General features: G+C 44.2%; 2 protein-coding genes across 3 annotated transcripts in view; one reads left to right on the top strand and one right to left on the bottom strand.

The window, feature by feature from the left end:
- HSD11B1L (hydroxysteroid 11-beta dehydrogenase 1 like) overlaps positions 1-11,804 on the bottom strand; it is a 45,908-nt gene extending 34,104 nt beyond the window's left edge. Inside the window, exon 1 of one of the 2 annotated variants that reach the window (XM_075281734.1) lies at positions 11,675-11,804. In XM_075281734.1, coding sequence (XP_075137835.1) covers positions 11,675-11,756 — 82 coding nt within the window. In that variant the 5' untranslated portion in view covers positions 11,757-11,804. The remainder of the gene's footprint in view (positions 1-11,674) is intronic. The other variant, XM_075281741.1, reaches the window with a different exon arrangement.
- Positions 11,805-16,269: 4,465 nt separating this feature from the next.
- On the top strand, positions 16,270-19,092 carry MICOS13 (mitochondrial contact site and cristae organizing system subunit 13). The gene is made up of 4 exons (XM_075264232.1): positions 16,270-16,356; positions 16,528-16,684; positions 18,104-18,155; positions 18,957-19,092. The coding sequence occupies exons 1-4, from the start codon at positions 16,328-16,330 to the stop codon at positions 19,052-19,054; spliced, it is 336 nt and encodes a 111-aa protein (XP_075120333.1). The 5' UTR covers positions 16,270-16,327; the 3' UTR covers positions 19,055-19,092.
- The last annotated feature ends 8,289 nt before the right edge of the window (positions 19,093-27,381 follow it).

The raw sequence follows: 27,381 nt of genomic DNA, 5'->3' as shown, positions 1-27,381 counted from the left end.
TAAGGCTATTCCTACGTATTAGCGAAAAAAATTCCAGCTAATCCCATCCACACATTGCAGAAAAAAATCTGCAGTGGAAAAGCTGCATTTTCAAACGCCACACTTTAGAAAATCGCAGCAAGTCAATTATACCCATAAAACTCTATGGGGAGGCGTTTTTTTTCACGTGGATTCTGATACGGATTCAGCGCCAAAATAGTGTGAATGGACCCCAAAGCCTTTGTTGTTGCTAAAAGAGGTGTCCAAATAAAGTTTCACCAAATTAAAAAGAATCTTTTAGTCTGTGTGTCTTTATTCAGAGTTGCATGTAATCTATCCATATTAAATACCCCAGGTATCTTCCCATGGAACAAAACAATGGAGATAACCCTAGGAGAAATCCAAGTGTGTAAATATGGTTTTCTGAGCCGCTGCAGCCAATATCAAAAGCAGATGTTTATGATATTTTGGAATACATTGAATGTCAATCTATTTAAAGGGGTTGTCCGAGATAAACTACAAATCTTCCCCTAAACTAAACCCTCTCCCCCACCTTACTTTCTAGTTTACTCCTCCTCCTGGAAGCACCTGTGCAGTCTGGCGGTCACTGTAAGACATGCGCAGTAGAGATGGCAATCCATCTCTACTGCGCAGGCCTCACAGGTACTTCCGGACTGTGTGCAGCGTCTCCAGCCTGCGCACAGTGAAGAGGAAATGAGGAGCTATCTCACAGATAGGAAGCTAGGCAAGTATGATGCGGTGGGCTTAGGCAGGATAGCTCAGCGTAGCTTAGCTAGGGAGACAGGGAGGGGATGTAACACAGTGAGGCTGTATTCACACAGAGTAACGCCAGCCATTAACGCCGTGCAACGCCACCGCTAAATAGCGCGGCGTTAACGCCACGTACACGCGGCGTTAACGCGGCGCTATGTGCAAAAAGCACACAAAAAACGGCTGGTGTTACTCTGTGTGAATACAGCCTGAGAGAGGAGGGGGGAGAAGTGATAGGGAGGTAGTGTGTAAGGTACACCATGTAAACAAAGGCAGAAGATACCAGGAGCTCCCACAGACACCTAGACATCACTCAAAACTTCCGATCAAAATAAGAGACAATATGATGGCTAATTTTTTGTGTGATGGCATCATTTTGAGATAGATCCTTTTTTTTCAGCTTTTACTAATGTGCTTGAGGGAACTATGTTTCATTTTAATTCCTGTTCACACCATATGCTGGCGCCTTTCATTTCTATTGATGCCATTTTCTGGTACGCATGACTTTGATAATTTTTTTATTACTTGTTGAGGATGGTAAAGTGACGAAAAAACAACAATTTTCCATACTGATTGATTTTGTACAGTGAAAATTTTTATTAAAAAAGATATCAGTATCAATTGTCTTTTATTGGTAATTGGAAAAAAAAATTTTAACCTCATGTTTTTTCAAAATATATAAAACCTAGTGCTGTATGTGCTTGCACTATATTATAGGAATTGTCCACAAACCAGCAAAGTTTGTCAACAGTATCAGATCGGTCAGGGTCTAGATGAGTATCAGCAGCCAAAAGCCATATACGAGGTATACGGCTGAATGAAGCTGTCTGCTCCTATTCAAGAGAATAAGAGCAGAGCTGCAATTCCAGGCGCTACAGTGTATGGACAGGCACCTATGGGCAGTGTATGTACCGTATTTTTCGGACTATAAGACGCACTGGACTATAAGACGCATCTAGGTTTTAGAGGAAGAAATAGGGGAAAAAAATTTTGAAGCAAAAAATGGTAAAATATTTAATATATGGGAGTTGTAGTTTTGCAACAGCTGCAAGGCCACATTGTATTCTAGGGAAAAGAGGTGATTTAGAACTCTTATTTATTTCATTTTTTTATTATTTTTAAAGCTTTTTATTTTTTTTAACTATTTTATTCCCCCCGGGTGGTTTGAACCTGCGGTCATTTGATTGCAAGTCCCATAGACGGCAATACAACTGTATTGCCATCTATGGGACATTCTGTATATTACTATTACGGCTGATCATAGACTAGCCGTAACGGTAATATAGCAGTGACAGGCCTGGGAGCCTTCAGTAGGCTCCCGGCTGTCACCCGAACAGGTCGGCTCCTGCGATATCGTCACGCAGGAGCCGGCCTGCAACTTTACAGGTATGGGGGGGGGGGGGGGGGGGAGTTTACACTTTGGGTGGGGGGGAAGGGGCCGCCAATACAGACCTGGCATCCACTGTAATAGGCGGATGCTGGGGAGGGTTAGACGCCGGCACATGTGCCGGGGCCTGAGACATCGCTATTGCGGAGAGGGACGGAGGAGCGGAATAGCAGCATCACTCCTGCCGCTGTTGGCTTCATGCAGGGCAGGAGCATAGCGATGTCTCGGGCCACGGCACATGTGCTGGCATCTAACCCTCCTCGGCATCCGCCTTCCTATTACAGCGGATGTCGGGTCTGTATTGCGGCCTCATTCAGACTATAAGACTGTTAAATATCTTGTATTTGCGGGTGAGACTTGTGCCACGTGGTGTAGGCCTTATCACGATGGGAGGAGTCAGCTTGTTATAAAAATGTAGACTTTAATTAAACATCTTGAAGGAAAACACAGGAACAGGGAAAATGTCCAAATAACACATATCAATCAATTGTCAATAGCTTACATCTTCAGATAAGTTGGGTTTCTATCTGGATATCTTGAAGTTACAGCTTGGTTCATGCTTGATCATCTGGTCTGGTCATCTGGGATATTCACGACATCTTGTCCAGGATGACAGAGAGGGACAGCAGACAGACCTGCCATAGATTCCCCATGGATCCCCTCTCATGGATGACCATCTGCCTGGACCACCCACCCTGGTCTTCCCAACGACCGACCTCCTGGTTTTCTTCCCAAAGACAGACCTAGACATGTGTATTTGTCACTAATTTATATTCATGAGAGGGGGTGTTACCTTCCATCTTGCTGCTATGTAAGGAGATTTCTACTATGGTGTACTCTAACCGCACCCATGTACCCAGAATATAGCAGATATGATGTCAGTAGGGTGTTAACTAGAGATGAGCGAACACTAAAATGTTCGAGGTTCGATTCGAACAACCGCTCACTGTTCGAGTGTTCGACGGGTTTCGAACCCCATTATAGTCTATGGGGAACATATACTCGTTAAGGGGGAAACCCAAATCCGTGTCTGGAGGGTCACCAAGTCCACTATCACACCACAGGAAATGATACCAACACCCTGGAATGACACTGGGACAGCAGGGGAAGCATGTCTGGGGGCATAAAAGTCACTTTATTTCATGGAAATCCCTGTCAGCTTGCGATTTTCGCAAGCTAACTTTTCCCCATAGAAATGCATTGGCCAGCGCTGATTGGCCAGAGTACGGAATTCGACCAATCAGCGCTGGCTCTGCTGGAGGAGGCGGAGTCTAAGATCGCTCCACACCAGTCTCCATTCAGGTCCGACCTTAGACTCCGCCTCCTCCGGCAGAGCCAGCGCTGATTGGCCGAAGGCTGGCCTGAGGAGGCGGAGTCTAAGATCGGACCTGAATGGAGACTGGTGTGGAGCGATCTTAGACTCCGCCTCCTCCAGCAGAGCCAGCGCTGATTGGTCGAGTTCCGTACTCTGGCCAATCAGCGCTGTCCAATGCATTCCTGTAAGGGAATTGCTAAGACAGCAATTCCCAGAACTGTTAAACCCTGGGAGGGGCACAAGAGACAGTGAGCCCTAAGCTGAAGCCCCCCGCTTTCCCTTCCTATTGCCAGGCCCTATCCTAGGTAATAGGCGACAACCACGAGGACAAACCCTCCCTGAATATGTGAAACACAAAACGCAGACAAGACGAACAACAACAAAGGGAGGTCAGCTAGCCAGGGTTCGGTAACAGGAGAGTAATGCAGTGCCAAATCGGAGTCAAGAGAATAGTCAATGAGAAAAGCCAAAGGTCAGGTATAATAGTATAAGCAAACAGGGACAGTAAGAGCAGGTATGCGCACGGCAATAACAAGCACTGGTGTGAATAGGAACCAAGGCTAAATAGGGAGGAAGAACCCGCCCATGGAGTACACAGAAAGGCAGCTGTCAATCACAGGGCAAGGCAAGATTAACCACTTAATGGACAGAGGCAACCTTGGCAGAAGACGGGTGTGGTGCAAATCCAATTAAGGACTAGAGCCGTGTTCACACAGTGCAACTAAAAACTTTAAGCAGATTCTCAAACTGCAAACGCCTCCTGCGCCGCAGCATGCGAGCAGAGGGTGGTGCAGTGACCCGAACAGGCAGAGATGTTACAGTACCCCCCCTTTTATGAGGGGCCACCGGACCCTCACCAGACAAACCAGTTCTAGAGGGATTCTGAGTTTTCCCTGCCTTGTATTTTGGTTCTGCTTGAACCACAGACGCTTGAGAACCAGGCAAACATTTTTTATTCATCCGGCGTTTCTGATACCACCAGGTTTTAATACCGGAGGGGCGCTCCCAACTTTTAGTAGCTGAGACCTTCTCCTCACTGACACAATCTACAGAATGTAAAGCAATAGAGTGGGATGAGCACTGATCTCCCCACTTTACCAACTCCTTTTTACCCCAATCCAAAATAGGGTTATGGAGCTTCAGCCAGGGGAACCCCAAAATAACATCAGCAGAGAGATTCTCCATAACAAACAGGCTTATGACCTCTGAATGTGTAGAACCCACTTGCAAAGAGATCAAGGGGGTTTTAAAACTGACTTTACCCCTGGCCAGTGGAGTAGAATCTGCTCCAGTAACAGACATAGGCGAGTCCAGTGGCAAAAGCTCAATGCCCAAAGATTCAACAACTGAATATTTAACAAAATTTGCTGCAGACCCAGAGTCAACTAGGGCCTTGCCAGAAACAGATCTGTCCCCAGAGGACAAAGACACAGATAACAACATCTTATTGTTATTCCCACCAAATACCTGGTTGCCTGAGTGGTTCTTCTGATTACCACTCAGGCACTGAAGTTTTTTCGCAGGTAACAATGGTCTGATAGGGCAGTCTCGGATGACATGACCAGAGGAACCACAGTACAGGCACAGGTTATTCCTGAGACGATGTTCTCGTCGTGTTCTGGCGTCCATAGCTCCCAGTTGCATGGGTTCCTCACCAGAAGTGATGGGAGGAAAGGTAGGTTTTTCAGCGGAGAGAGAGGAAGAGACAGAAAACTTGGAGGCAACAGACCCTACTCTCTCTTTTAAATTTTCTCGGATCTTGCGGTCAATACGGACCGCCAAAGTCATGGCTTTCTCAAGCGTCGGGGGATCTGGGTGACCAACCCAGAGCTCCTTAACACGGTCACACAAACCTTTTTTAAAGTGAGCCTTTAGAGCTGACTCACACCAACCTGCAGTTATACTGTACTTACGGAACTCTGCGCAATACTCCTCTGCAGAGCGTTTTCCCTGCCGCATGGTGAGGAGTTGCGATTCCGCAAGCGCAATGTGGTCTGGCTCAGCATAGATAGAGCCCAGAGACTTAAAAAATTTTTCCACATCAGACCACTCATCAGCATCAGGAGGGAGTTTAAGGGCCCAAGCTTGTGGATCCCCCTGTAGCAGAGATATAACCACTCCCACCATTTGGGCCTGAGTCACATGTGGATTAATCCGAAAATACAAGCGACAAGACTCCCTGAACGTCTCAGATTTTTCACGGTCCCCTGAGAAACGATCCGGGAGTAACATCTTGACCTTGTAAGGTGCCAAAACAGCTGGGGATGATGCAGCAGCGTCAGTTAGGGTCTGAACCTGTTTAGCTAGCTCAGCTACCAGGCCGGTCAAACCTTCCAACTTGGCTGCAAAGCACTGAATAGGATCCATGCTGTCTGTAGGGAAGCAATGGATGTAGGTTTTTGGGCTTGTTATTATGTAAGGGAATTGCTAAGACAGCAATTCCCAGAACTGTTAAACCCTGGGAGGGGCACAAGAGACAGTGAGCCCTAAGGTGAAGCCCCCCGCTTTCCCTTCCTATTGCCAGGCCCTATCCTAGGTAATAGGCGACAACCACGAGGACAAACCCTCCCTGAATATGTGAAACACAAAACGCAGACAAGACGAACAACAACAAAGGGAGGTCAGCTAGCCAGGGTTCGGTAACAGGAGAGTAATGCAGTGCCAAATCGGAGTCAAGAGAACAGTCAATGAGAAAAGCCAAAGGTCAGGTATAATAGTATAAGCAAACAGGGACAGTAAGAGCAGGTATGTGCACGGCAATAACAAGCACTGGTGTGAATGGGAACCAAGGCTAAATAGGGAGGAAGAACCCGCCCATGGAGTACACAGAAAGGCAGCTGTCAATCACAGGGCAAGGCAAGATTAACCACTTAATGGACAGAGGCAACCTTGGCAGAAGACGGGTGTGGTGCAAATCCAATTAAGGACTAGAGCCGTGTTCACACAGTGCAACTAAAAACTTTAAGCAGATTCTCAAACTTCAAACGCCTCCTGCGCCGCAGCATGCGAGCAGAGGGTGGTGCAGTGACCCGAACAGGCAGAGATGTTACAATTCCTATTGGAAAAAGTTTATGTCACAAAAATCACAATTACACACCCGATAGAGCCCCAAAAAGTTATTTTTAATAACATTCCTACCTAAATAAAGGTTATCCCTGCCTGTACAGCTATCCCTGTCTCTTAGTCACAAAGTTCACATTCTCATATGACCCGGATTTGAAATCCACTATTCGTCTAAAATGGAGGTCACCTGATTTCGGCAGCCAATGACTTTTTCCGATTTTTTTCGATGCCTCCGGTGTCGTAGTTCCTGTCCCACCTCCCCTGCGCTGTTATTGGTGCAAAAAAAGCGCCAGGGAAAGTGGGAGGGGAATCGAATTTTTTTGGAGTTTGCCACGTGATGTTCGATTCGAATCGAACACATCGAACAGCCTGATATCCGATCGAACATGTGTTCGATAGAACACTCTTCGCTCATCTCTAGTGTTAACCCCATGTCTGCTAGAGAATATTGTAAACATAATATTTAACAAAGACGCACCCTTCTTTTCCCCCAAAATTTTGGGGGAAAAAAGTGCGTCTTATAGTCCGAAAAATACGGTAATTCCGTACACTATAGCGGTGGCATTGGGAACTGCAACACTCCTTCCATTCACTTGAAGAGGAGAAGAGTTGCTTCTGGCCATATATAGTGGGGAAAAAAGTATTTAATCAGCCACCAATTGTTCAAGTTCTTCCACTTAAAAAGATGAGGTCGGCCTGTAATGGACATCATAGGTAGACCTCAACTATGAGAGAAAAAATGAGAAAACAAATCCAGAAAATCACATTGTCTGATTTGGAAAGAATTTTTTTTTACCAATTATGGTGTAAATTAAGCATTTGGTCACCTACAAACACGCAAGATTTCTTGGTCTCACAGACCTGTAACTCCTTCTTTAAAGAGGACCTTTCAACACCTGGGGCACATGCGGTTTTATATACCGCTAGAAAGCTGACTGTGAGAGCGGTGAGGAACGCCTTCCTCCCCTCCTGATAGTACCTCACTGCTCAGCGTCATCACTGGGTAGTAAAGAACGCCCCCCTCTCACAGTACAGTGCTATAGACGCTGCTGTGAGGAAGGGCGTTCCTGACTGACTGTCAGAAACACCCCTCTGACAGTGAAGAGCTACGGTACCAGCACCGATAGCTCTTCATCGGGGGCACAGAACATGAAAGCCGATTCAGCGCACTGTTGGCTTTCTAGCGGTGTATTACACCACATGAGCCCCAGGTGGTGAAAGGTCCTCTTTAAGAAGCTCCTCCGTCCTCCACTCCTTACCTGTAGTAATAGCTCCTTTTTCAACTTGTTATCAGTATAAAAGACACTTGTTCACAACCTCAAACAGTCACACTCCGAACTCCACTTTGATGAAGACCAAAGAGCTGTCGAAGGACAGCAGAAACAAAATTGTAACCCTGCACCTGGCTGGGAAGACTGAATCTGCAAGCAGCTTGGTGAGACCAAATAAACTGTAGGAGCAATAATTAGAAAATGGAAGACATACAAGACCACTGATAATCTCCCTCGATCTGGGGCTCCATGAAAGATCTCACCCAGTGAGGTCAAAATGATCACAAGAACGGTGAGCAAAAATCCCAGAACCACACAGGGGGAATCTAGTGAATGATTTGCAGAGAGCTGGGACCAATGTAACAAAGCCTACCATCAGTAAGGGTGCATTCAGACTACGTAACGCCGGGCGTGTATGAGAGCCGTACACGCCGGCATTACGGCAGACTGCCGAACACTTCCCATTCACTTCAATGGGAGCGCTCGTAAACGCCGCTGTTACGAGCGCTCCCATTGAAGTGAATGGGAAGTGTTCGGCAGTCTGCCGTAATGCCGGCGTGTACGGCTCTCATACACGCCCGGCGTTACGTAGTCTGAATGCACCCTAACACTACGCCGCCAGGGACTCAGATCCTGCAGTGCCAAACGTGTCCCACTGCTTAAGCCAGTACATGTCCGGGCCTGTCTGAAGTTTGCTAGAGAGCATTTGGATGATCCAGAAGAGTATTGGGAGAATGTCATATGGTCAGATGAGATCAAAGTAGAACTACTAGGTAGAAACACAACTCATGTGTTTGGAGGAGAAAGAATGCTAAGTTGCATCCAAAGAGCATACCTACTGTAAAGCATGGGGGTGGCAACATCATGTTTTGGGGATATTTCATTGCAAAGGGGCCAGGACGACTTATTCGTGTACATGAAAGAATGAATGGGGCCATGTCTCATGAGATTTTGAGTGCAAACCTCCTTCCATCAGCAAGGGCATTGAAGATGAAACGTGGCTGGGTCTTTCAGTATGTCAATGATCCCAAGAACACCACCAGGGCAATGAAGGAGTAGTGTAAGAAGCATTTCAAGGTCCTGGAGTGGCCTAGCCAGTCTCCATATCTCAACCCTATAGAAAACCTTTGGAGGGAGCTGAAAGTCCATGTCGCCCAGCAACAGCCCCAAAACATCACTGCTCAAGAGGAGGTCTGATGGAGGAATAGGCCAACATACCAACAACAGTGTGTGCCAACCTTGTGAAGACTTACAGAAAACGTTTGACTTCTGTCATTGGCAACAAATGATAAATAACAAAGTACTAAGATGAACTTTTGTTATCGACCAAATACTTATTTTCCACCATAATTTGCAAATAAATTCTTTCCAAATCAGACAATGGGATTTTCTGGATTTGTTTTCTCATTTTGTCTCTCATAGCTGAGGTCTACCTATGATGTCAATTATAGGCCGACCTCATCTTTTTAAATGGGAGAACTTGCATAATTGGTGGCTGACTAAATACTTTATTTTCCCCACTGTACCATGTGTATGGCTTTCAGCAGCTAAAACAACTGATACTATTAATCTGATACTGATTACCTATCTTGGGTTGTGGACAACCCTTTTTTATACCACTATTTGTGCTACATTTTTGTTGTATTTCTACAAAGAAATTAACAAAAATGGAGATCTATACGTTTTTTTTAAATTTCATGATATTTTCTGGTATGAGTTTATTTTGTCAACCAAGTAGTAACATTTTGGTATTGTAGCCCATTACATAGGCCTGGTTCACATCTGCATTTGGTATTCCGTTTGGTATGGGGAGTCCCGAATACCGGATGCATTAAAAAGCGGCGAGCAATGAAAACACATGGACCCCATAGACTATAATGAGGTCCGTGTGTTTTACGCATGGTGTCCGTATGAGTCATGAGAAGAGAAAAGTACTTCAAGCAGCACTTATGTCTCTACTTGATTCGTGCGGACACTGCTCAGAAAATACACTGACCCCATAATAGTCTGAGGGGTCTGTGTGTTTTCATTGCTCACTGCTTTTTAATGTGTTCGTTATTCTGTTCGGGTGGTCCCCAAGCAGACTCACCGAATGGAATACCAAACGTAGATGTGAACCAGGCCTTACTGAAAATTTAGCCCCAAATGTTATAAAACTTAAAAATTACTATTACATTGGCAAAGACATTAACACCATATGTATCTTAAACCTGTGAAAATAAAATGGCACAGGGCATATGCGACATCCCTGATCCCTAAATTGTCATTTATCTGCGCTGTTTGTTCTATGTTCAAACGTCAAGGAGGTGGTCCTATCAGCGACTGACAGACTCCCTCTATGACTATATACAGCAATAGCTGTCAATCAGTGATAGAAAGTGAAAAAATCAAAGAACAGATAAAAAGTTATACTACCGTATTTTTCGGACTATAAGACGCACTTTTTTTCCCCAAAATTTTTGGGGAAAAGAAGGGTGCGTCTTATAGTCCGAATGTGGCGCCTGGCATCCGCTGTAATAGAGAGGCGGAAGCCGGCAAGTGATAGACGCCGGCACAGGTGCCGGGGCCTGCGACATCGCTGCGCTCCTCTGCCCTGCATGAAGCCAGCAGCGGCAGCGGCGATGCTATTCCGCTCCTCCGTCCCCCCGCCGCTGGCTTCATGCAGGGCAGAGGAGCGCAGCGATGTCTCAGGCCCCGGCACCTGTGCTGGCGTCTATCCCTTGCCGGCATCCGCCTCTGTATTACAGCGGTTGCCGGGTCTGGACTGGCGGCCCCTTCTCCCCCGGGGCCGGTCCCCACCGGCCCCGTACCTGTGAAGTTGCAGGCCGGCTCCTGCGCGGCGATATCGCAGGAGCCGACCTGTTCGGGTGACAGCCGGGAGCCTAATGAGGCTCCCAGGCCTGTCACGGCTATATTAGTATTGCGGCTGGGTCTATGACCAGCCGTAATACTAATATACAGAATGGCCCATAGACGGCAATACAGTTGTATTGCCGTCTATGGGACTTGCAATCAAGTGACCGCAGGTCCAAGCCCCCGGGGGGGAACAAAATAGTAAAAAAAAAATTTAAAAAAAGCTTTAAAAATATGAAATAAATAAAAGTTCTAAATCACCTCCTGTCCCTAGAATATACCGTATATATAAAAGTAGAAAATCATATATCATAAACCACCGGGTTTTTTTTCAATACAAGGTGATCTAAGCAATAGATATTCCCCAAAATGGTATAACTAAAAAGTACTTCTGGCCCCGCAAAAAAAACCAAACACTCTATGCGTCCCCGTACAGCTGCAGGGTCACCTGTCAATGTGGCCTTGCAGCTGTTGCAAAACTACAACTCCCATATATTAAATATTTTACCATTTTTTGCTTCAAAATTTTTTTTCCCTATTTTCCTCCTCTAAAACCTAGGTGCGTCTTATAGTCCGAAAAATACGGTAATTTTTTTTTTTTTTACAAAACTAAACGTCAATCTGCTCTATATCACGATGCCTACAGGGTGAACAGGAATTTTTACATGCCAGGCTCCCGTTAAAAGTCTTCTGGGAAATGGCAGGTGTAGCTATGATGGAAACATTTAATGATAATCATTTTGTCTAAGGTGCTAGCAAGTGCAATCTGCGTCACTGTTCAAAACATCTAGAGTTTGTGCTTCAAGATGTTAAGGAAAAGGCTACGATCACAGTTTTACACTAAAGAGAATCTGTAATATGGGCAAAAGAAAATGCACAACATTTCTCACCCTAAAACAATGAAACACCATTTACCGTCACATTAGCTGATGCATTTAGAAGACTATACTACTTACGGAACACATCCTCATTGAAATGCTATCATGTTATACAAACCACCACCTGTAAACTGGTCATGTAATTTATTTTACTTACCTGGATCAAAAGTGTCGCTGTACATGTATGCCATTAGTGCCACAAGTATGACCAGGCACAATCCCTTTATTTTGTAGCCCATGTTAGAAAGTGGAATATTTCGGCATGTAATCACAGTTTATGGGCCTGTCAAAGTCCTTTCTGTGTCGATGCTTATCCTCAGGGTATGTTTATAGGTTTAGGTTTGAAGGACGGCTGCTGCTTCTGCTTTTTTTTACAATCCACTCCTGGGTTTGACTTCACACAACGTCTTTGAAAACTTGAATAAATTAATACACCCTGTTAAGCTGGAACCTATGAGCTGTATTTATGGTACTTAAGTGATCACATGCCGGAAATTACCATTCCAGAAAGTGTACAATAGGTCAGGGCTTTAACTCCGACACTGTCAGCATTCTAGCTATGTTCTTATAGCACGTAAAAAAGCCTGAAATCAAGAATAATGTAGTGTGCAAATAAATATTAGCAGCTGATGAAATGAATTCTTTGTGAGGGTTCTCCCATGCTTGAAACATTCATGTACTACCTAAAAAGACTGCAGCTCTTGCTGGTTTTATCAATAATTTTATCTTGTAATTTTTGAAGCATTTGCACTTTTTTTCACATTGTAAAGCTGCTCTTGCACTTTTGCTTTTTGGTGAGAAAAGGGGGCATGGCCTAAATGGAGATCCTTTTCATGCTGCATTTATGACTATGCACTCCAGTCCATGGGCAATGGAAAGGGGCCCTTAAGGTTACAATGAATCAGAAAGGGGCTATTTCACCTTTTTGACTAAAAAGGGGCAAAGGGTACATGGCCAAAAAAGGCGCATCTAAACTAACTAAGGCCCTGTTCACATCTGCGTCAGTAATCCGTTTGGGGAATCTGCATGGGGACTCCACCGAACAGACTACCGAACACATTTGCAAGCGGTTTGCAGTGAAAGCACACGGATCCCCAAAGACTATAATGGGGTCCGTGTGCTTGCCGCAAGATCTCCGCAGGGAACATGCAGACAGAAAAGTACTTCACAATCTACTTTCCTGTTCGCATGATTCATGCGGGCAGCACGCGGAGAGCATATGGGCCCCATTATAGTCTATGGGGTCCGTGTGCTTTCACTGCACACCGTTGCAAATGCGTTCGATAGTTCGTTCAGGGGGGTCCCCATGTGGACTCCCGCGGATGGAATACCAACGCAGATGTGAACAAGGGGTTAGGCAGACCTGGGGCAACACATCAGCTCTGGTTTGCCATTGAAACACCTGAGCATAAAGGAGCCTCAGGATGGCTGATCATGGGGAGGGGGGGGGACACTACTCAAAGACACCTAGATGCTGCAGTCATGATTGTTAATGGCATCTATGGGGTTAACACCCGCAGTCACTGGGTGTTACAGGTGGGTGTCTGTCAGCTATTTCTTACTGCTGATACCTGTTCTCCATGGCACCCACTCCACTCCTGCAGTACAAACACAGGGACCACCCACCTAACAGCAGAGAGCATAGCTATGTTGAAATTAACAGCAATGAATGCTTGAATATGGTAGGTGCCAGAAAAAAAAAAATCCAGCTGTGCCAAAATTAGTGGAGCATCACCTATGTAAGGGTCCATTGTATTCGTCCCAATACAGTTCTATTAGGAGGCTTTTTTTGGAGGCGGATTCAGTGTAAAAATCAGCGCCAAAAAACTCTATGTGAATGAACTCTTAGGGTCAATGCACAAGGAGTTTTTTGGCAAGGAAAAAATCCGCTTCAGGAATTAGGAAAAGTTTTTTCGAAGCAGTTTTTGGAGTATTTTTTGAGGTTTTTGTTTTTTTCCTCCAGCACAGTGTAAGGACCTTGAAAAAAATCGCTAGCAGTAGAATCCGCCTGAAGGAAGCTTTTTTTCCAGTAGCGGAAAATTTCCACAAGTGTAAAAATAAAGTGAGCGGAACCCATAGAACTCAGCATCAAAATCAGCACTCAAAAACTCTGTTCATTGTCCATGCATTTTCCAATGCTGAAAGAAAAGATCTGCAAGATGGACTCTTCTCTCAGCATTTTTTGAGTGGAAACTGAGTGGAAACCTGGCGGGCCCCATTACAGTCTATGGCAGTGATGGCGAACCTATGGCATGCGTGCCAGAGAGGGCACACAGAGCTCCCTCTGCCGGCATGCGTGCGGTTGCCTGGATCGCTGACTAACGGGGAATCCGGTACAGGATTCCCCGTTAGTGAGCAATCGCTGCCTTCAGCTGGTTGTGCAAATGTTCATCCAGAGCATTTGAGTGTGACCTCTGCACCGGCGCGGGCGTGATGCCGTAAGTCATCAGCGCGCGCAGGGAACAGAAGAGAGGACGCCCGGCAGCTCTTCAGGTAAGTATATTTGTGTGTTTACTGTTTGGGGAAGGGGCTACTGTGGACCTTTCATGCTGTGTGGGAGGGGGCTACTGTGGACCATTTCACGCTGTGTGGGAGGGGGCTACTGTGGACCATTTCATGCTTTTTGGGAGGGGGCTACTGTGGACCATTTCACGCTGTGTGGGAGGGGGCTACTGTGGACCATTTCATGCTGTGTGGGAGGGGGCTACTGTGGACCATTTCATGCTGTGTGTGTGGGCCACTGCGGGGCAGATTGTACTATGTGTGGGGGCCACTTGCGGAGCAGATTGTACTGTGTGTGGGGGCCACTGCGGGGCAGATTGTACTGTGTGTGGGGGCCACTGCGGGGAAGATTGTACTGTGTGTGGGGGCCACTTGTGGGGCAGACTGTATTGTGTGGGGGGGCCACTTGCGGGGCAGATTGTACTGTGTGTGGGGGCCACTTGCGGGGCAGACTGTACTGTGTGTGGGGGCCACTTGCGAGGCAGATTGTACTGTGTGTGGGGGCCACTTGCGGGGCAGACTGTACTGTGTGTGGGGGCCACTTGCGGGGCAGATTGTACTGTGTGTGGGGGCCACTTGCGGGGCAGACTGTACTGTGTGTGGGGGCCACTTGCGAGGCAGATTGTACTGTGTGTGGGGGCCACTTGCGGGGCAGACTGTACTGTGTGTGGGGGCCACTTGCGGGGCAGACTGTACTGTGTGTGGGGGTCACTTGCAGGGCAGACTGTACTGTGTGTGGGGGTCACTTGCGGGGCAGACTGTACTGTGTGTGGGGGCCACTTGCGAGGCAGATTGTACTGTATGTGGGGACCACTTGCGGGGCAGATTGTACTGTGTGTGGGGGCCACTTGCAGGGCAGATTGTACTGCGTGTGGGGGCCACTTGCGGGGCAGATTGTACTGTATGTGGGGACCACTTGTGGGGCAGATTGTACTGTGTGTGGGGGCCACTTGTGGGCAGACTGTACTGTGTGTGGGACCACTTGCAGTGCAGATTGTACTGTGTGTGGGGGCCACTTGCAGGGCAGATTGTATTGTGTGTGGGGGCCACTGCGGGGCAGATTGTATTGTATGTGGGGGCCCTTCACTACTTATATCACAGTATCTGTTTTATAGCAGACATGATATTAGTTCAGGCTGTAATAACATTGCACGGTCACTATAAAACAGATCCTGTGTTATGTGAATATTAATTGTTCAAAAAGTACCAAATGCAGAGACCTTTACCTTTCAGTACAAGCTCTGTAGAGCCCCATTCACACTGCTGTAATTTGTGGGTCCATAATTGTAGATCCACAGAGTTTTAAGGTTAAATTGACGTGTTGGCACTCCGCGACAATTTATTGGGTTTTGGCTTGCAGTTTGGGCACTCAGTATCAAAAAGGTTCGCTATCGCTGGTCTACAGGGTCAGGTCCCAAAGCAAACAATAAGATAGGGTTTCATACTACCGTTGGATTCCGTTATGAAGGTGTCCATAAAAAAAAAAAAAAAAAAAAAAAAAAAGGACACCTATCATAACGGACAGTAACTGATGGCTATCAGTTACTGTCCATAATAAGTCTTTTGCCCGTAGGCTTCAATGTTAAAAAAAATAACGGACACCTGCCATCCGTTTTTTTCTAACACAGAAAATTCCTGCATGTAGGATTTTTTTGTCCGCTGGAAAAAAACGGACTTGGGTGTAAACGGACACAAGATAAAATCCCACTGAAATTAATGGAAATTTTCACAGATTTCTGTCAATTCAACTAGTGTCCATTGCTTAAATCTTGTAAGGGACAACAGCTACGGACACTGCTGATGGTCACCAACGGTAGTGTGAACGCCCCCTAAGAACGAAAACCGAAATGTGAACCTGGCGTCTGTGTGCCAATCCTGAATTTGGCTCACAAAATATAATGTGCTTTCACACACAAGTTTTTCAGCAAAAAAACACCACTGCCAGATGTAAACTGTAAGGACTTTTTGTGTTTTTTCTAACTTTCGATGGGTTGTTGTTTTAGTCTGGAAAATGGGAACTCTAGAACTAAAATTCACACAACAGGTGGATTTTTCTGAGGATTCTTTTAAACCAGCTCCAAAACGGCCGAACGAGAAACCAGCATGTGTGAACTCGTCTCGTCCTGGAGACGTTACCGCCAGGAATAAAACCATAATAAAGCAATGCCCGAAAACTACATTACCCGTCACCCCAAGAGGCACGGTGACATGAAGAATAGGGCAAGAGAACTACAAGTACCGGCGTGCATTGCAGTTCGTATCCACGTGACCGGATGCGCCGAGGCTTCAGGGTGTCCTTGTTAGAGTCATGGCTCCTGCCGTTGTGAGACTGCTGAAGTAAGTAGTGCAGTTCATATGACCCTGGTTTCCATGGATGTGAGTGTCGGTATTGGACTGTTTGGTACTAATGCAGGCCGCCTAATATCTCCTGAAATTACCGGAAAGCGAAACGGTTATTACTGTAGTTGTAATGATAAAAGGCTGACTCTGGTTAACAATTCATTGCAGGTTTACCACCAAGGTGCTGCTGACAGGAGGGGCTGTCTATGTGGCCTATGACTATGGCCTGCTGGGAAGTGGAGCTCAAGGCCAAGACGTTCTGAAGAAGACCTCTGCAGCTGTGCCCCCTGCACTACATGAGTGGGCAGATTACTTTGGTGTACAGGTAGATAGTGTGGTTGAGAGGCTTGAGTTTTATGTGCAATTGCTAAATTTGGGATGTGTCCTTAAAGAGGTTGCCCAGGTGTTTTTGTTTTTTCCAATGCCTGGACAATGGTGGGGGGAGGTAAATAAAAAAATAAATCATACTCGCCTGTCATGTTCCAGTCCTTCTGCTCCGATGTCTTCTCAAAGTGAAACTATTCACTAGCTGTGACATCATGGATCCCTTCTGCTGATTGGCCTCAGCGGTCACGTGTGCCTAGGATTTTCGCCACACGTCAGCACGTGACGGAGAAGACATCAGCCTACCTCTAGCGAATCCCATACACTCACAGTAGGGAAAATACGCGCAGCAATTTCCAAAATGGTCACGGATTTGGAAATCGCAGCATGTCATTTATACCTGTGGAAACGTTGTCAGTTTCCCTATAGGTATAATGGAAGCAGAAAGTCTTTTGCTTTTTGTGTAAAGCAATGAGGGAAAGACCGTGGTGCATTGTCACAGTGGTTTTCCGACAGTGCTTTTTTGCATTGGGGCCTTAATGCCGGGGCCCAACGGGACGTAAACGTCTCCGCTGTGGGAAAAATTGCAACGTTGTACAGTGCAGGCAAAGTGGATGGGATTCATGCAAATCCCATCCCCACTTTGCGGAAAAAATTGCAGCGAGGACACACTGTGATTTGCAAAGCCGTTGCAGCTGTTCAATTATATCTACGGAAACGCAGGCGGCTTTCCCGTAGATATAATGTTAAGAGAAAGTTCGCAGAGGAAAACTTTGTGAACTTAAAAGCGCTATGGAAAGAACCGCAATGCGTTCACACCGCGGTTCTTTCCGATTACGGCCCGTGGGGCCTCAGCTTTAAAGGGTTGGCCACTTTCAGACCAATATTGAGAGACAAATGTTATTGTTTGTATAATAAAAAGTTGTACGATTTTCCAATATATTTTCTGTATCAATTCCTCACACTTTTCTAGATCTCGGCTTGCTGTCATTCATTCTGTTACTTCTAGAGGATAACAGTCTGACCCTGGTCATGTGACTTACAGTCCATGGTCATGTGATGAACACACAGGTGCCGCTCGTTACAGTCACAGCACAGTAATCTGGTAATCAGCTGTGCACCTGTGTCCTCATCACATGACCATGGACGGTAAATCACATGACCATGGTCAGACTTTTATCCACTAGAAATGACAGAATGAATGACAGCAAGCCGAAATCTAGAAAACTGTGAGGAATTAATACAGAAAGTATATTGGGAAATTGTACAACTTTTAATTGTTCAAATAATATTTGTCTCTTATTATTGGTCTGAAAGTGGCCAAACCCTTTAATGTTGTTTTGTTGCACAAGATTTAAAAAAAAAAAAAAAAAAAAAATCTGATCATGGCAGCTTTTAATGCAACCTCTTTTCTTTACAGCTTCCAACTACACCAAAGTTGGACTTCTCCGTCGGTGAATCTTGGAACTGGGGTACGTATTATGCCTTCTTTAGAATGCCCATGATGAACGCAGAGCAGTTATTCAGTACTAATATATCATGCTAGTGGTGTTCCCTCAGATAAGACTCCAGATGTTGTCATCTAATAGTAATTCTCTATCCACAATGACATGTGTGCATATTGCTAGAGTACTTCTGTATGCACAGAACCTAAAGGCTGATTCCAGTTTTGGTTCATATGTATAGAATTGCATTAAGGCTAGGTGCACATTTGCACAGTGGACTTTTCTCTTCTGGCTTCAGTATAAAAACTACGGAAACCCAGCATACCCTATTGTAGTTTATGGTGTCCGCGGGTAACCGATGTTTAGCGGTCCAGCTTTCCAGATGAAGAGCCCAGCACAAGTGTGCACCTAGCCTAAAACTGATCTTTGGTTTTAGAAGAACCAAAACTTAGATGGAAAAAACTTAGATAGGACATTAGGCCTAGTGTAAACATGAAAATGTAGGTTATAACCTTCTTTTGCATCAGCTGTTTTTTGGGTTTTTTTTCTGATTCACCCTTGGTTCTATCTTCACTGTTCTTGCAGTGCAGCTCTTTGCATTTAATGGAGTTCAATCATTTTTATAGTAAGAGGGATCTAACATAGTCATGGATTTCACTTTATAAGGAAGCCACAGAGATGTGAACAATGTATTGCAACATTATATAACTTTGACGATATATGTATTATTTCAGGAGCGCAAATGAATGCTATTAAAGCTTCATCATGTTTCATTGCATCTCTCTTACTAACTTGCTTTTTCTGTTTATGCTCTGCTTTTATTTCTAGGAGTACAGAAGTCTGTGTCCGCTCTTTCTGCAGCCCCAACCAACATCTGTGATTACACAGCAGAGGGCTGGAAGTATGTAAAAGAATTGGTCAAGTGAAAGCATTGTATTAAAAAATAAATATATTTATAATTCTTTTTTTTTTTTAAGTGCAGTTCTATTTGAGTTTTGTCTCGAATGACATTGATTTCAATCATTTCTGCCATTGTAACATATTCCTTGGGTCTAGTTTCCTCACTGGTCGTCTTTCTGCAATTTTTGTCTTCACTGCTCTCTTCTATCAGGATAGACAGACATCCAGGGGACATATGGACATGTTGTATGGAATAATGGAGATGTGTACCAGTTTAACACAACTGAGTTTCTTTCCACTGAATACACTTTTATTTATTAAAAGAAAAAGACGTTGTTTGCCTAAAATCAAATCTCCAGTATCTGTTGTAAAGTGGGAAGACAGAAGCAGTACTAAATGTAACATTTCAATTCTAAATGAAGTAAGTTTTCCATACTGGATACAGTAGTGTTCTAGAGTTAAAGGAGTTTTCCAGACAGAAAAACCTCCTTTTTTTTTTTAAAAAAAAAAAAAAAAAAGTGTTTTAGTGCTAGTGATGGGTTAATAAGTACACCCATATACCTTTAGCAGTTATTGGAGTGATTTCTGGGCGTCTCCGGTTGCTGCTGCATTCTCTGTGTTGGTTTACATGCTGTAGCTTCCTGCTGTGCTGCTTCCTGTGTCGTTGCTGCACTAACTCCCTCAGCCTCGTCCTCCCTCATTCATGTAACGAAATCCTCCATCTCACTAGCCAATCCCACCCTGCCTGTCCCACTAAGCCTAGCCTCTGCCACTCTCACTGACTAGTGATCCTGCCCATTTACTAGCCCCTCCCAGTGTCCCTGGCTAAGCTAATTAGCCCACTACTAGAAGATAAGAGGAAGACCTGTTCCCCAGACACAGGAAGCCTTGGTAAGTATTGATGGGGAGCGGGAAGAGTAGTGGCGACGTTACATTTTGGAAGTGATGAAATGGAACATCACTGGATTATCAGAAAGTGTCCAGGGGTGGTCACATGACTGCTCCAGCGATATGGGTAAATACAATTTGTTTTTTTCAATTGATGTAAATTAGAATTTAGGTGGCGGAATCGAGTTTAGTTTAGGTGTTAATTATCAGTTTATCCTGGACAGCTCCTTTAACCCTTTTCCGACATTCGCCGTAATAGTACGGCGCTGCAGGGAAGGGCTTCCCGCAAACCGCCGTACTATTACTGCGGATGCATGGTGCGCACACAGAAACTGTGTGCGCACCATGCACAGCGGGTGTCAGCCGTAATACACGGCTGACAATGCCCTGTAACACCCGCGGTCGGAACCGGGTCCGATCGCGGGTGTTAACCCCTGATATGCCGGCGATCAACATGACCGCCGGCACCTCCGGGGTTACAGTGTAGTATGGTGCCGATCGGCACCCCCCGCGCCGGTTTCGGGGGGTGCCGGTGTTCGTAGGGGGCAGCCTGGGGTCTGATCAGTGACCCCGGGTCTGCCCCATCACTTACCCCGTCCTCACTCCTGGCTGATCCTGCCGTAAATGAAGCGGTCAGCCTGTGCGTCTACACAGGCTGACAGCTTCCTATACTCTGCAATACACGTGTAACACGTGTATTGCAGTGTATATGTATTGAAGCGGTGATCAGCCGATCACTGCTTCAATCCCCCATGGGGACAGAAAAAAAAAGTAAAAATAAAAAAGTTTAAATAAGTTTAAAATAAATTATAAATAAATAAAGCCCCAAAAATCCCATTTTCCCCATATAAAATGTTTTATTATATAAAATGTTTTATTATGTAAAATAAAGAAAAATAGAAAAAAACATTACATATTTGGTATCGCCGCGTCCGTAATAACCTGAACAATGAAATTAAAACATTATTTAACCCGAACGGCGTAAAAAAAAACGTAGAAAACCGCACAAAATAATGATTCACCACCTTTCCCTTACAAAATGCTCAATAAAAAGTAATCAAATGGTCAGATGAAAACCAAAATGGTACCAATAAAAAGAAGAGATCTTCCCGCAAAAAATAAGCCCTCAACCAGCTCTGTCTAGCGAAAAATAAAAATGTTATGCCTTTCAGAAGATGGCGATGCAAAAATAATGATTTTTTTCCCTAAATTGAATTTTATTCTGCACAAATAGCAAAGCATTAAAAAATAATATAAATGAGGTATCGCCGTAACCGTACCGACACGCAGAATAAAGGTAACATTTTACTTATGCTGTATGCGGCGCGGGAAAAAAAATAAATGCTAAAAAGCAATGCCAGAATTGATGTTTCCTTTTACATCCCACCCAGAAAGAGTTAATAAAATGTAGTCAATAAGTTACAGGCCCCAAAATGGTGGCATTGAAAAGCACATCTAAAACCACAAGCCCTCATATGGCCACATTGCCAGAAAATAAAAATCTAGCTTGTACAATGTGAAGACAAAAACACTAAAAGGCGCCAAATCATTAGGACATAAGTGGTTGCGACTAGAAGGAAATGTATAAGCTGTGCGAGCGTTTTCAGGGGACCCCCCATATTTAGAGCTTATGAGAGAGAATACACCAGCGCTGATCCCCCAGAATGCCCCTCTTCCTCGTCCATGTCATAGGAGCTGGTGGGAAAATAGAATAGGATTTGGTGTACCCAATTTACTCCGCACAGCTTACATATTCACTTCGGGGTTACTAATGCTCACTACATCACTTGATAAATTCTTTGAGGGGTGCAGTTTTCAAAATGGGGTCACTTTATAGAGGTTTCCACTGTTTTGACACCTCAAGGGCTTTGTAAATGCGACATGGCTCCTGAAACTGATCACAGCCAGATCTGCCCTCTAAAAGCTCTTTGGCACGCCTTCCCTTTTGCGTCTCGCTGAGCGTCCATATATTAGTTTACACCCACAAGTGGGGTACTATGGTAGTCGGGAGAACTTGCCTAACAAATTGTGGGATGCGTTTTCTCCTTTAACCCCTTGTGAATGTGCAAATTCTAGGGCTAAACGAAAATATTAGTAAAATTCAAATTTGAAAATTTCACCTCCATTTTGTATTAATTCCTGTTAAGCACTTATAGGGTTAAATTACTAGGTATATGTTGTTTTGGCTTATTTAAGGGGTGCAGTTTTGAAAATGGGGTGATTTATGGGGGGCTTTAATACAAGGGTCTTTCAAAACCCCTTCATAACTGGATTAGTCCCTTTAAAAAATGGGTTTTGGAAATTTCTTGAAAATTTTGAATATTGTTGTTTCACTTGTAAATCTTATAATGTCTGTAAAAATTAAAAGGGCGCCTAAAGTTTGATGCCGACATAAAGCAGAGATCTGGGACATGAGATTTAGGATATAATTTTGGCAGTCTGACTATCTGTATGTAATGTACATCATTTCAAACTTTGTAAAATGCATATTTTTCAAAGTTTCCACCAAATTTCAAATTTTTTCATAATTAAACACAAAACATATCAACCAAAATTTACCACTAACATGAAGTACAATGTGTTACGAAAAAACAATCTAAAATCACTTTGGTAAGTTAAAGCGTTCCAAAGTTATTGCCATATAAAGTGACACATGTCAGTTTTGAAAAATCGAGCTTGGTCAGGAAGTCAAAAAGTGCCATCGGCGGGAAGGGGTTAAGATATGCTCAGCACCAAATTAGCTCTCAGGGAAGTTACTATTCAAATAGGTTAAACAATTGGCCAAGTGAACAAATGGCAGTTTTTATAACTTTCCCTATCACTTATGAGAGCTCCAGGGACAAGAAAACCCTAATGTCTCTGTTGAAGATCCACAGTCCATACCATGCCAGGGCTTTTCAATCTGCACCTTCTATAATGCTCTGATAAACAACTTCTCCCACCAGGTATGGACAGGAAGCTTAAAAAGTCCTCTTACAGCAACTCTTTGGTGTCTTCCTGTCCCTTCCAGATGAGTAATAAAGTATCAATATGAGCTAGCACATTTTGTCATCTTGGCTAAGTAAGTTTAGTTTTTAGACATTTGAGTCCTTCTGCCCACCTTGTTTAAGTATATTCATACTTTTCTCTCTATGACTGGGTAGAAAGGGAGCAGTGTAGTAGACTAGGTGTGATGCCTCTACCTCTATTCTACACTGCATCCAATAGGAGGGAGGCACATGGTTGAAATGCAGCGTGCCAGGTACGACACAATCATGCCTCTGATCTGAGGTTAGACTACTTAAGGTGGATCCCTGCTCAATGTTGCCACAAAATGTTTGGGACAGAAAAGTGGTGGAAGTTACTCCACTCCACTTTTCCTCTTCTGTGCAATGGTAAGGATGTAGCTACTAAACTAAAAACTCTTTAAAAAAAAAAAAAAAAGTATGGATAATATTGTGAGGAAGAAAGTCTTGAAGGATTTAGGACGCTCAGCTTTGGAGAGAATTTTTCCAGCAAACCCAGATGCATTCCATGCTCCATCATCAACCTTTTAAAGATAAAGAAGAAAAGATGTCTCCCCATTGTTCTCCTACCTCTCCTCTAAAACATGTATGGATGAGGATTTACAAATTTGCTTGTATTCAGATGGTTCATCAAATTCTCATAAAAAAATATAAGAAAAAAAATTCTAATGAAGCAAAATGATTATTAAAGGTTGTACAAGCTGTGATTGATTTTCAGGCAGAGAAAGCAGAAAGACCAGCTCATGACGAGCACAGCGGGAAAAAAAAAATTCCAGTGTATAAAAAAAAAAAAAATTATATGCACTTTTAAATAGAAATGGAAGGGTTTCTATCATAAATGTATGATACAAAACTTGCCATTTTCTGACGGATGAGAAAAAGAGGAAATTTCCTTTTCTTAGGCAACATGATCCATCCGATAAATAGAATAAGAGTGACAAATTAAAATGCCAGAGTGGGAAAGAAACAAGGTGTTTTTCTTTAATGCCAAAAATGATGAATCTTCAACAGAAATACCAGAAGCAATGTGTGCGGAAAAGAATCCAGAATTAAAAAAAAAAAAAGTATATCAAAAAATCCGAAGTGCTCTCTTCCTCCATTCACAACTTTCAAGGTAAAAAGTAGAATATGATAGTTCTCCACTTTAACCTTCTGATGGCAGAATCACAGGTGCTGGTAAGACTAATTCTGGTATGTTATGTTGGATATTAAAAAAGAAAAAAAAATATCCAGACATTTTTGGTTGGAACTTTTAATACATTCATTGAAATAAATGTATTGTCTCCCATTAGAGAAGGGTCTGATGGAGAGAGTAGTATGCTTCAAGGAATTTTCATTCTAAAGCTTTATAAAAAGTCAGAAAACTCCCAAGATCTGTGCTCCTCACCCTCTCTTAGAATTCAGAGATTGAATTTCAGCCATTTGTTGACACCCCCCCCCCAATCCTTCATCAAATTTTACAGTATTGGAAATCCTGAATTGACACATCCCAGTGATTGCTGCCCTCTTTGGATGATCAATGCTGTTTTTGTAGCTGTGGCTTAACACAACTGCCTTAGGTGAGCACACCATCTGTAAGGACTTTAACCCCTCTCTAACATCTGCCATAATAGTACGGCGGATGTCTGGTATTTAAATATGGCAGCTGCACTGGAGCTGAGCAGACGCCATAGCCTCCGGGTCTCTGCTGTAGGTGGCTGTAGAGTTTAGTTTAGTTTCTCCATGATGTGTGTTGTTTCCCCTCTTGTCTGTATTTCTTCATTGGGATATTTTTAGTCCATCTTTGGTTTGTTCTCCATATGGTTGATATTTTCCATTTTTTTTCTCCCTGTCTTGCTGTTGGTTCATTACAAGGTTTAGAAGTGTAGGCTCAGCAGCTGCTCATGTTACTGCTTCTTTTTCCTGTAGGAGTATATTACACAGGGGGCCCAGGAGTGTAATATACAGCAAAGACCTGGCCCTAATGCCTGCAATCAGGGGTTAAATAAAGCTCTACAACAAAAATTCCTTGAAGCGTACTACTCTCTCCATCAGACCCTTCACTAATGGGAGACTACACATTTATCAGTGATCTTGGGCATTAGCTTTCCTACCCAGGCTTTATGCCGCTTGCACTGCATTGGTGATCAGATCTCCTGAGCTTCAAGACCCCTAGGGGTTCTAAGAAGCGCAATAAAATATATATATATATATATATATATATATATATATATATATATTAGAATTAAAAGTTCAACTTCAAGCAATGCTTCTGTTCGTTCGGCATGTCATGTCTCTTATGGGCTGCTTGACTGCATGTAGTCAAATGGGCTCAACTCTACAACTGGGTCCTTTTGAATTTCATTATGCAACACTGGAAGAAGAAAAACACACTCCCTGCAAAGGCAGATGGTCATATCTCTCGATTTAATACATTCTTTACCCTGAGCCAGATGGAGGGAAAATCTAGAGGGAGGAGTTCTTTGGGTAAACATTACCGCAGTCTCAAGTCTGAAGGTCTAGTGTTACATTGATTTTATCTTTCTTTACAGGTTTCTGGTCCCAGTCACAAATATGATTGTGTTTAAAGTTCAAGGAGTGTAGTACAGTTTGGAAGGTAGTGTCAAGTGAAGGATCACAGTATCCAAGTCAGATCAGGCATTCGGACAGTATTGTCATAGATAAATTTTCATTGGGGGCACAAAATTATTTCTTCTCTGCAGTGCACTGAGAATGAAAAAGCTTTGTGTGTGTGTGTGTATGGACAGGGGATAGATCCAGTGGAATGGATCTCCAAGAGATGGGAAAGGACGCTACTTAAGGGACAAGTGAAGAAAATGAGCGTTCTACATTTCCATAGCATCTATGCTATTTTGATGTGCAAAAGGCATCATCTCTTCAAGGCTAATCATATTAGCTTTGAGGTCCTCTGTTGTACCTTTTCCAACTCTAGGACATCCTTTCTATGAACTGATGCCCAGAACTAAACTACAAGGGTGGGGCAAAAGGTATGAACCGGTTTTGACCGCTAGCACTCAGCCTGTGGTGGTGGTGGAAAGAGTGGTGGGGCCTCGTTGTGGGAGTGGGAGGGTCTAGTTGTCAGTAGCATCTATGCCTTGGACGGGAGAGCATCGTGGGTTTGCTGTGAGGACGTTTTTTGAAAATGGCCGTTCTGTTATCACCACGCAGAGGGCCTTCCGACTACACTTCAATATCCCTGTTGGGGGTAACGTCCCTGGGCGTAATGCAATTAGACGTTGGGCTAGGACATTGGAAAAAACTGGTTCAACAGCAACTCCTTCAGCAATTGGAAGACCCAGAACAGTAAGAATACCTCAAAATGTCATCCTGGTAAGAAATGCTATTGAAGTGTCTCCCAGGCGCTCAGCCCGTAGGCATGGAGTTGCTTTGGGCATGTCTAGCAGATCTTTAAGGAGAATTTTGCACGAAGATTTACAGTTTCACCCATACAAAATAATGGTGGTTCAAGAGCTGTTTCCCCGTGACTTTGAAAATCGTCTAAACTGCTGCCAAGAAATGTTGGAGAGAATTCCAGCAAATTCAACATTTTTCAGTAGTGACGAGGCCACTTCCACCTGTGTGGAGCTGTTAAAGAGGACCTTTCATCAGATCGGGCACATGCGGTTTTATATACTGCTGGAAAACTGATAGTGCGCTGAATTTGGCACACTGTCGGCTTTCCCGATCTGTGCCCGGTGTAAAGCGCTATCGGTCCTGGTACCGTAGGGCTTTACAGTCAGAAGGGCGTTTCTGACACTTAGCCAGGGACGCCCTTCTGCCCAGCAGCGCCTATCGCACTGTACTGTGGAGCGGGGAGTAACTCCCCCCTCCCGCTCCTGATAATACTCGTCTATGGACGAGCACTGTGAGCAGAGGGAGGGGGCGTTCCTCCCCGCTCCACAGTACAGCGCGATAGGCGCTGCTGGGCAGAAGGGTGTCCCTGGCTGTCAGAAATGCCCTTCTGACACTAAAGCGCTACGGTACCAGGACCGATAGCGCTTTACACTGGGCACAGATCAGGAAAGCCGACAGTGCGCTGAATTCAGCGCACTGTCAGCTTTCCAGCAGTATATAAAACTGCATGTGCCCGATCTGATGAAAGATCCTATTTAATAAGCAGAATTTTCACTATTGAGCTAATGAAAACCCAAGGGAAATTCACCAGAGGCCACTTCACTCCCCTAAAGTGACTGTATGGTGTGCAGTATCCCAGTTTGGGATTATTGGTCCTTACTTTTTTGAGGATAATGGGCGAACCGTCACTGTCACCGCTGAGCATTATGTGACAATGTTAGAAGAGTTTTTTTGAACCTCAGTTGGAAGAATTGAGTGAAGCAACTACCGTATTTTTCGGACTATAAGACGCACTGGACTATAAGACGCACCTAGGTTTTAGAGGAGGAAAATAGGGAAAAAAATTTTGAAGCAAAAACTGGTAAAATATTTAATATATGGGAGTT

The sequence above is a fragment of the Leptodactylus fuscus genome, chromosome 1, assembly GCF_031893055.1.
Source record: "Leptodactylus fuscus isolate aLepFus1 chromosome 1, aLepFus1.hap2, whole genome shotgun sequence".
Classification (NCBI taxonomy): domain Eukaryota; kingdom Metazoa; phylum Chordata; class Amphibia; order Anura; family Leptodactylidae; genus Leptodactylus; species Leptodactylus fuscus.
The sequence above is the reverse complement of the archived record's forward strand: the minus strand, read 5'-3'. Positions and strand labels throughout refer to the sequence as shown.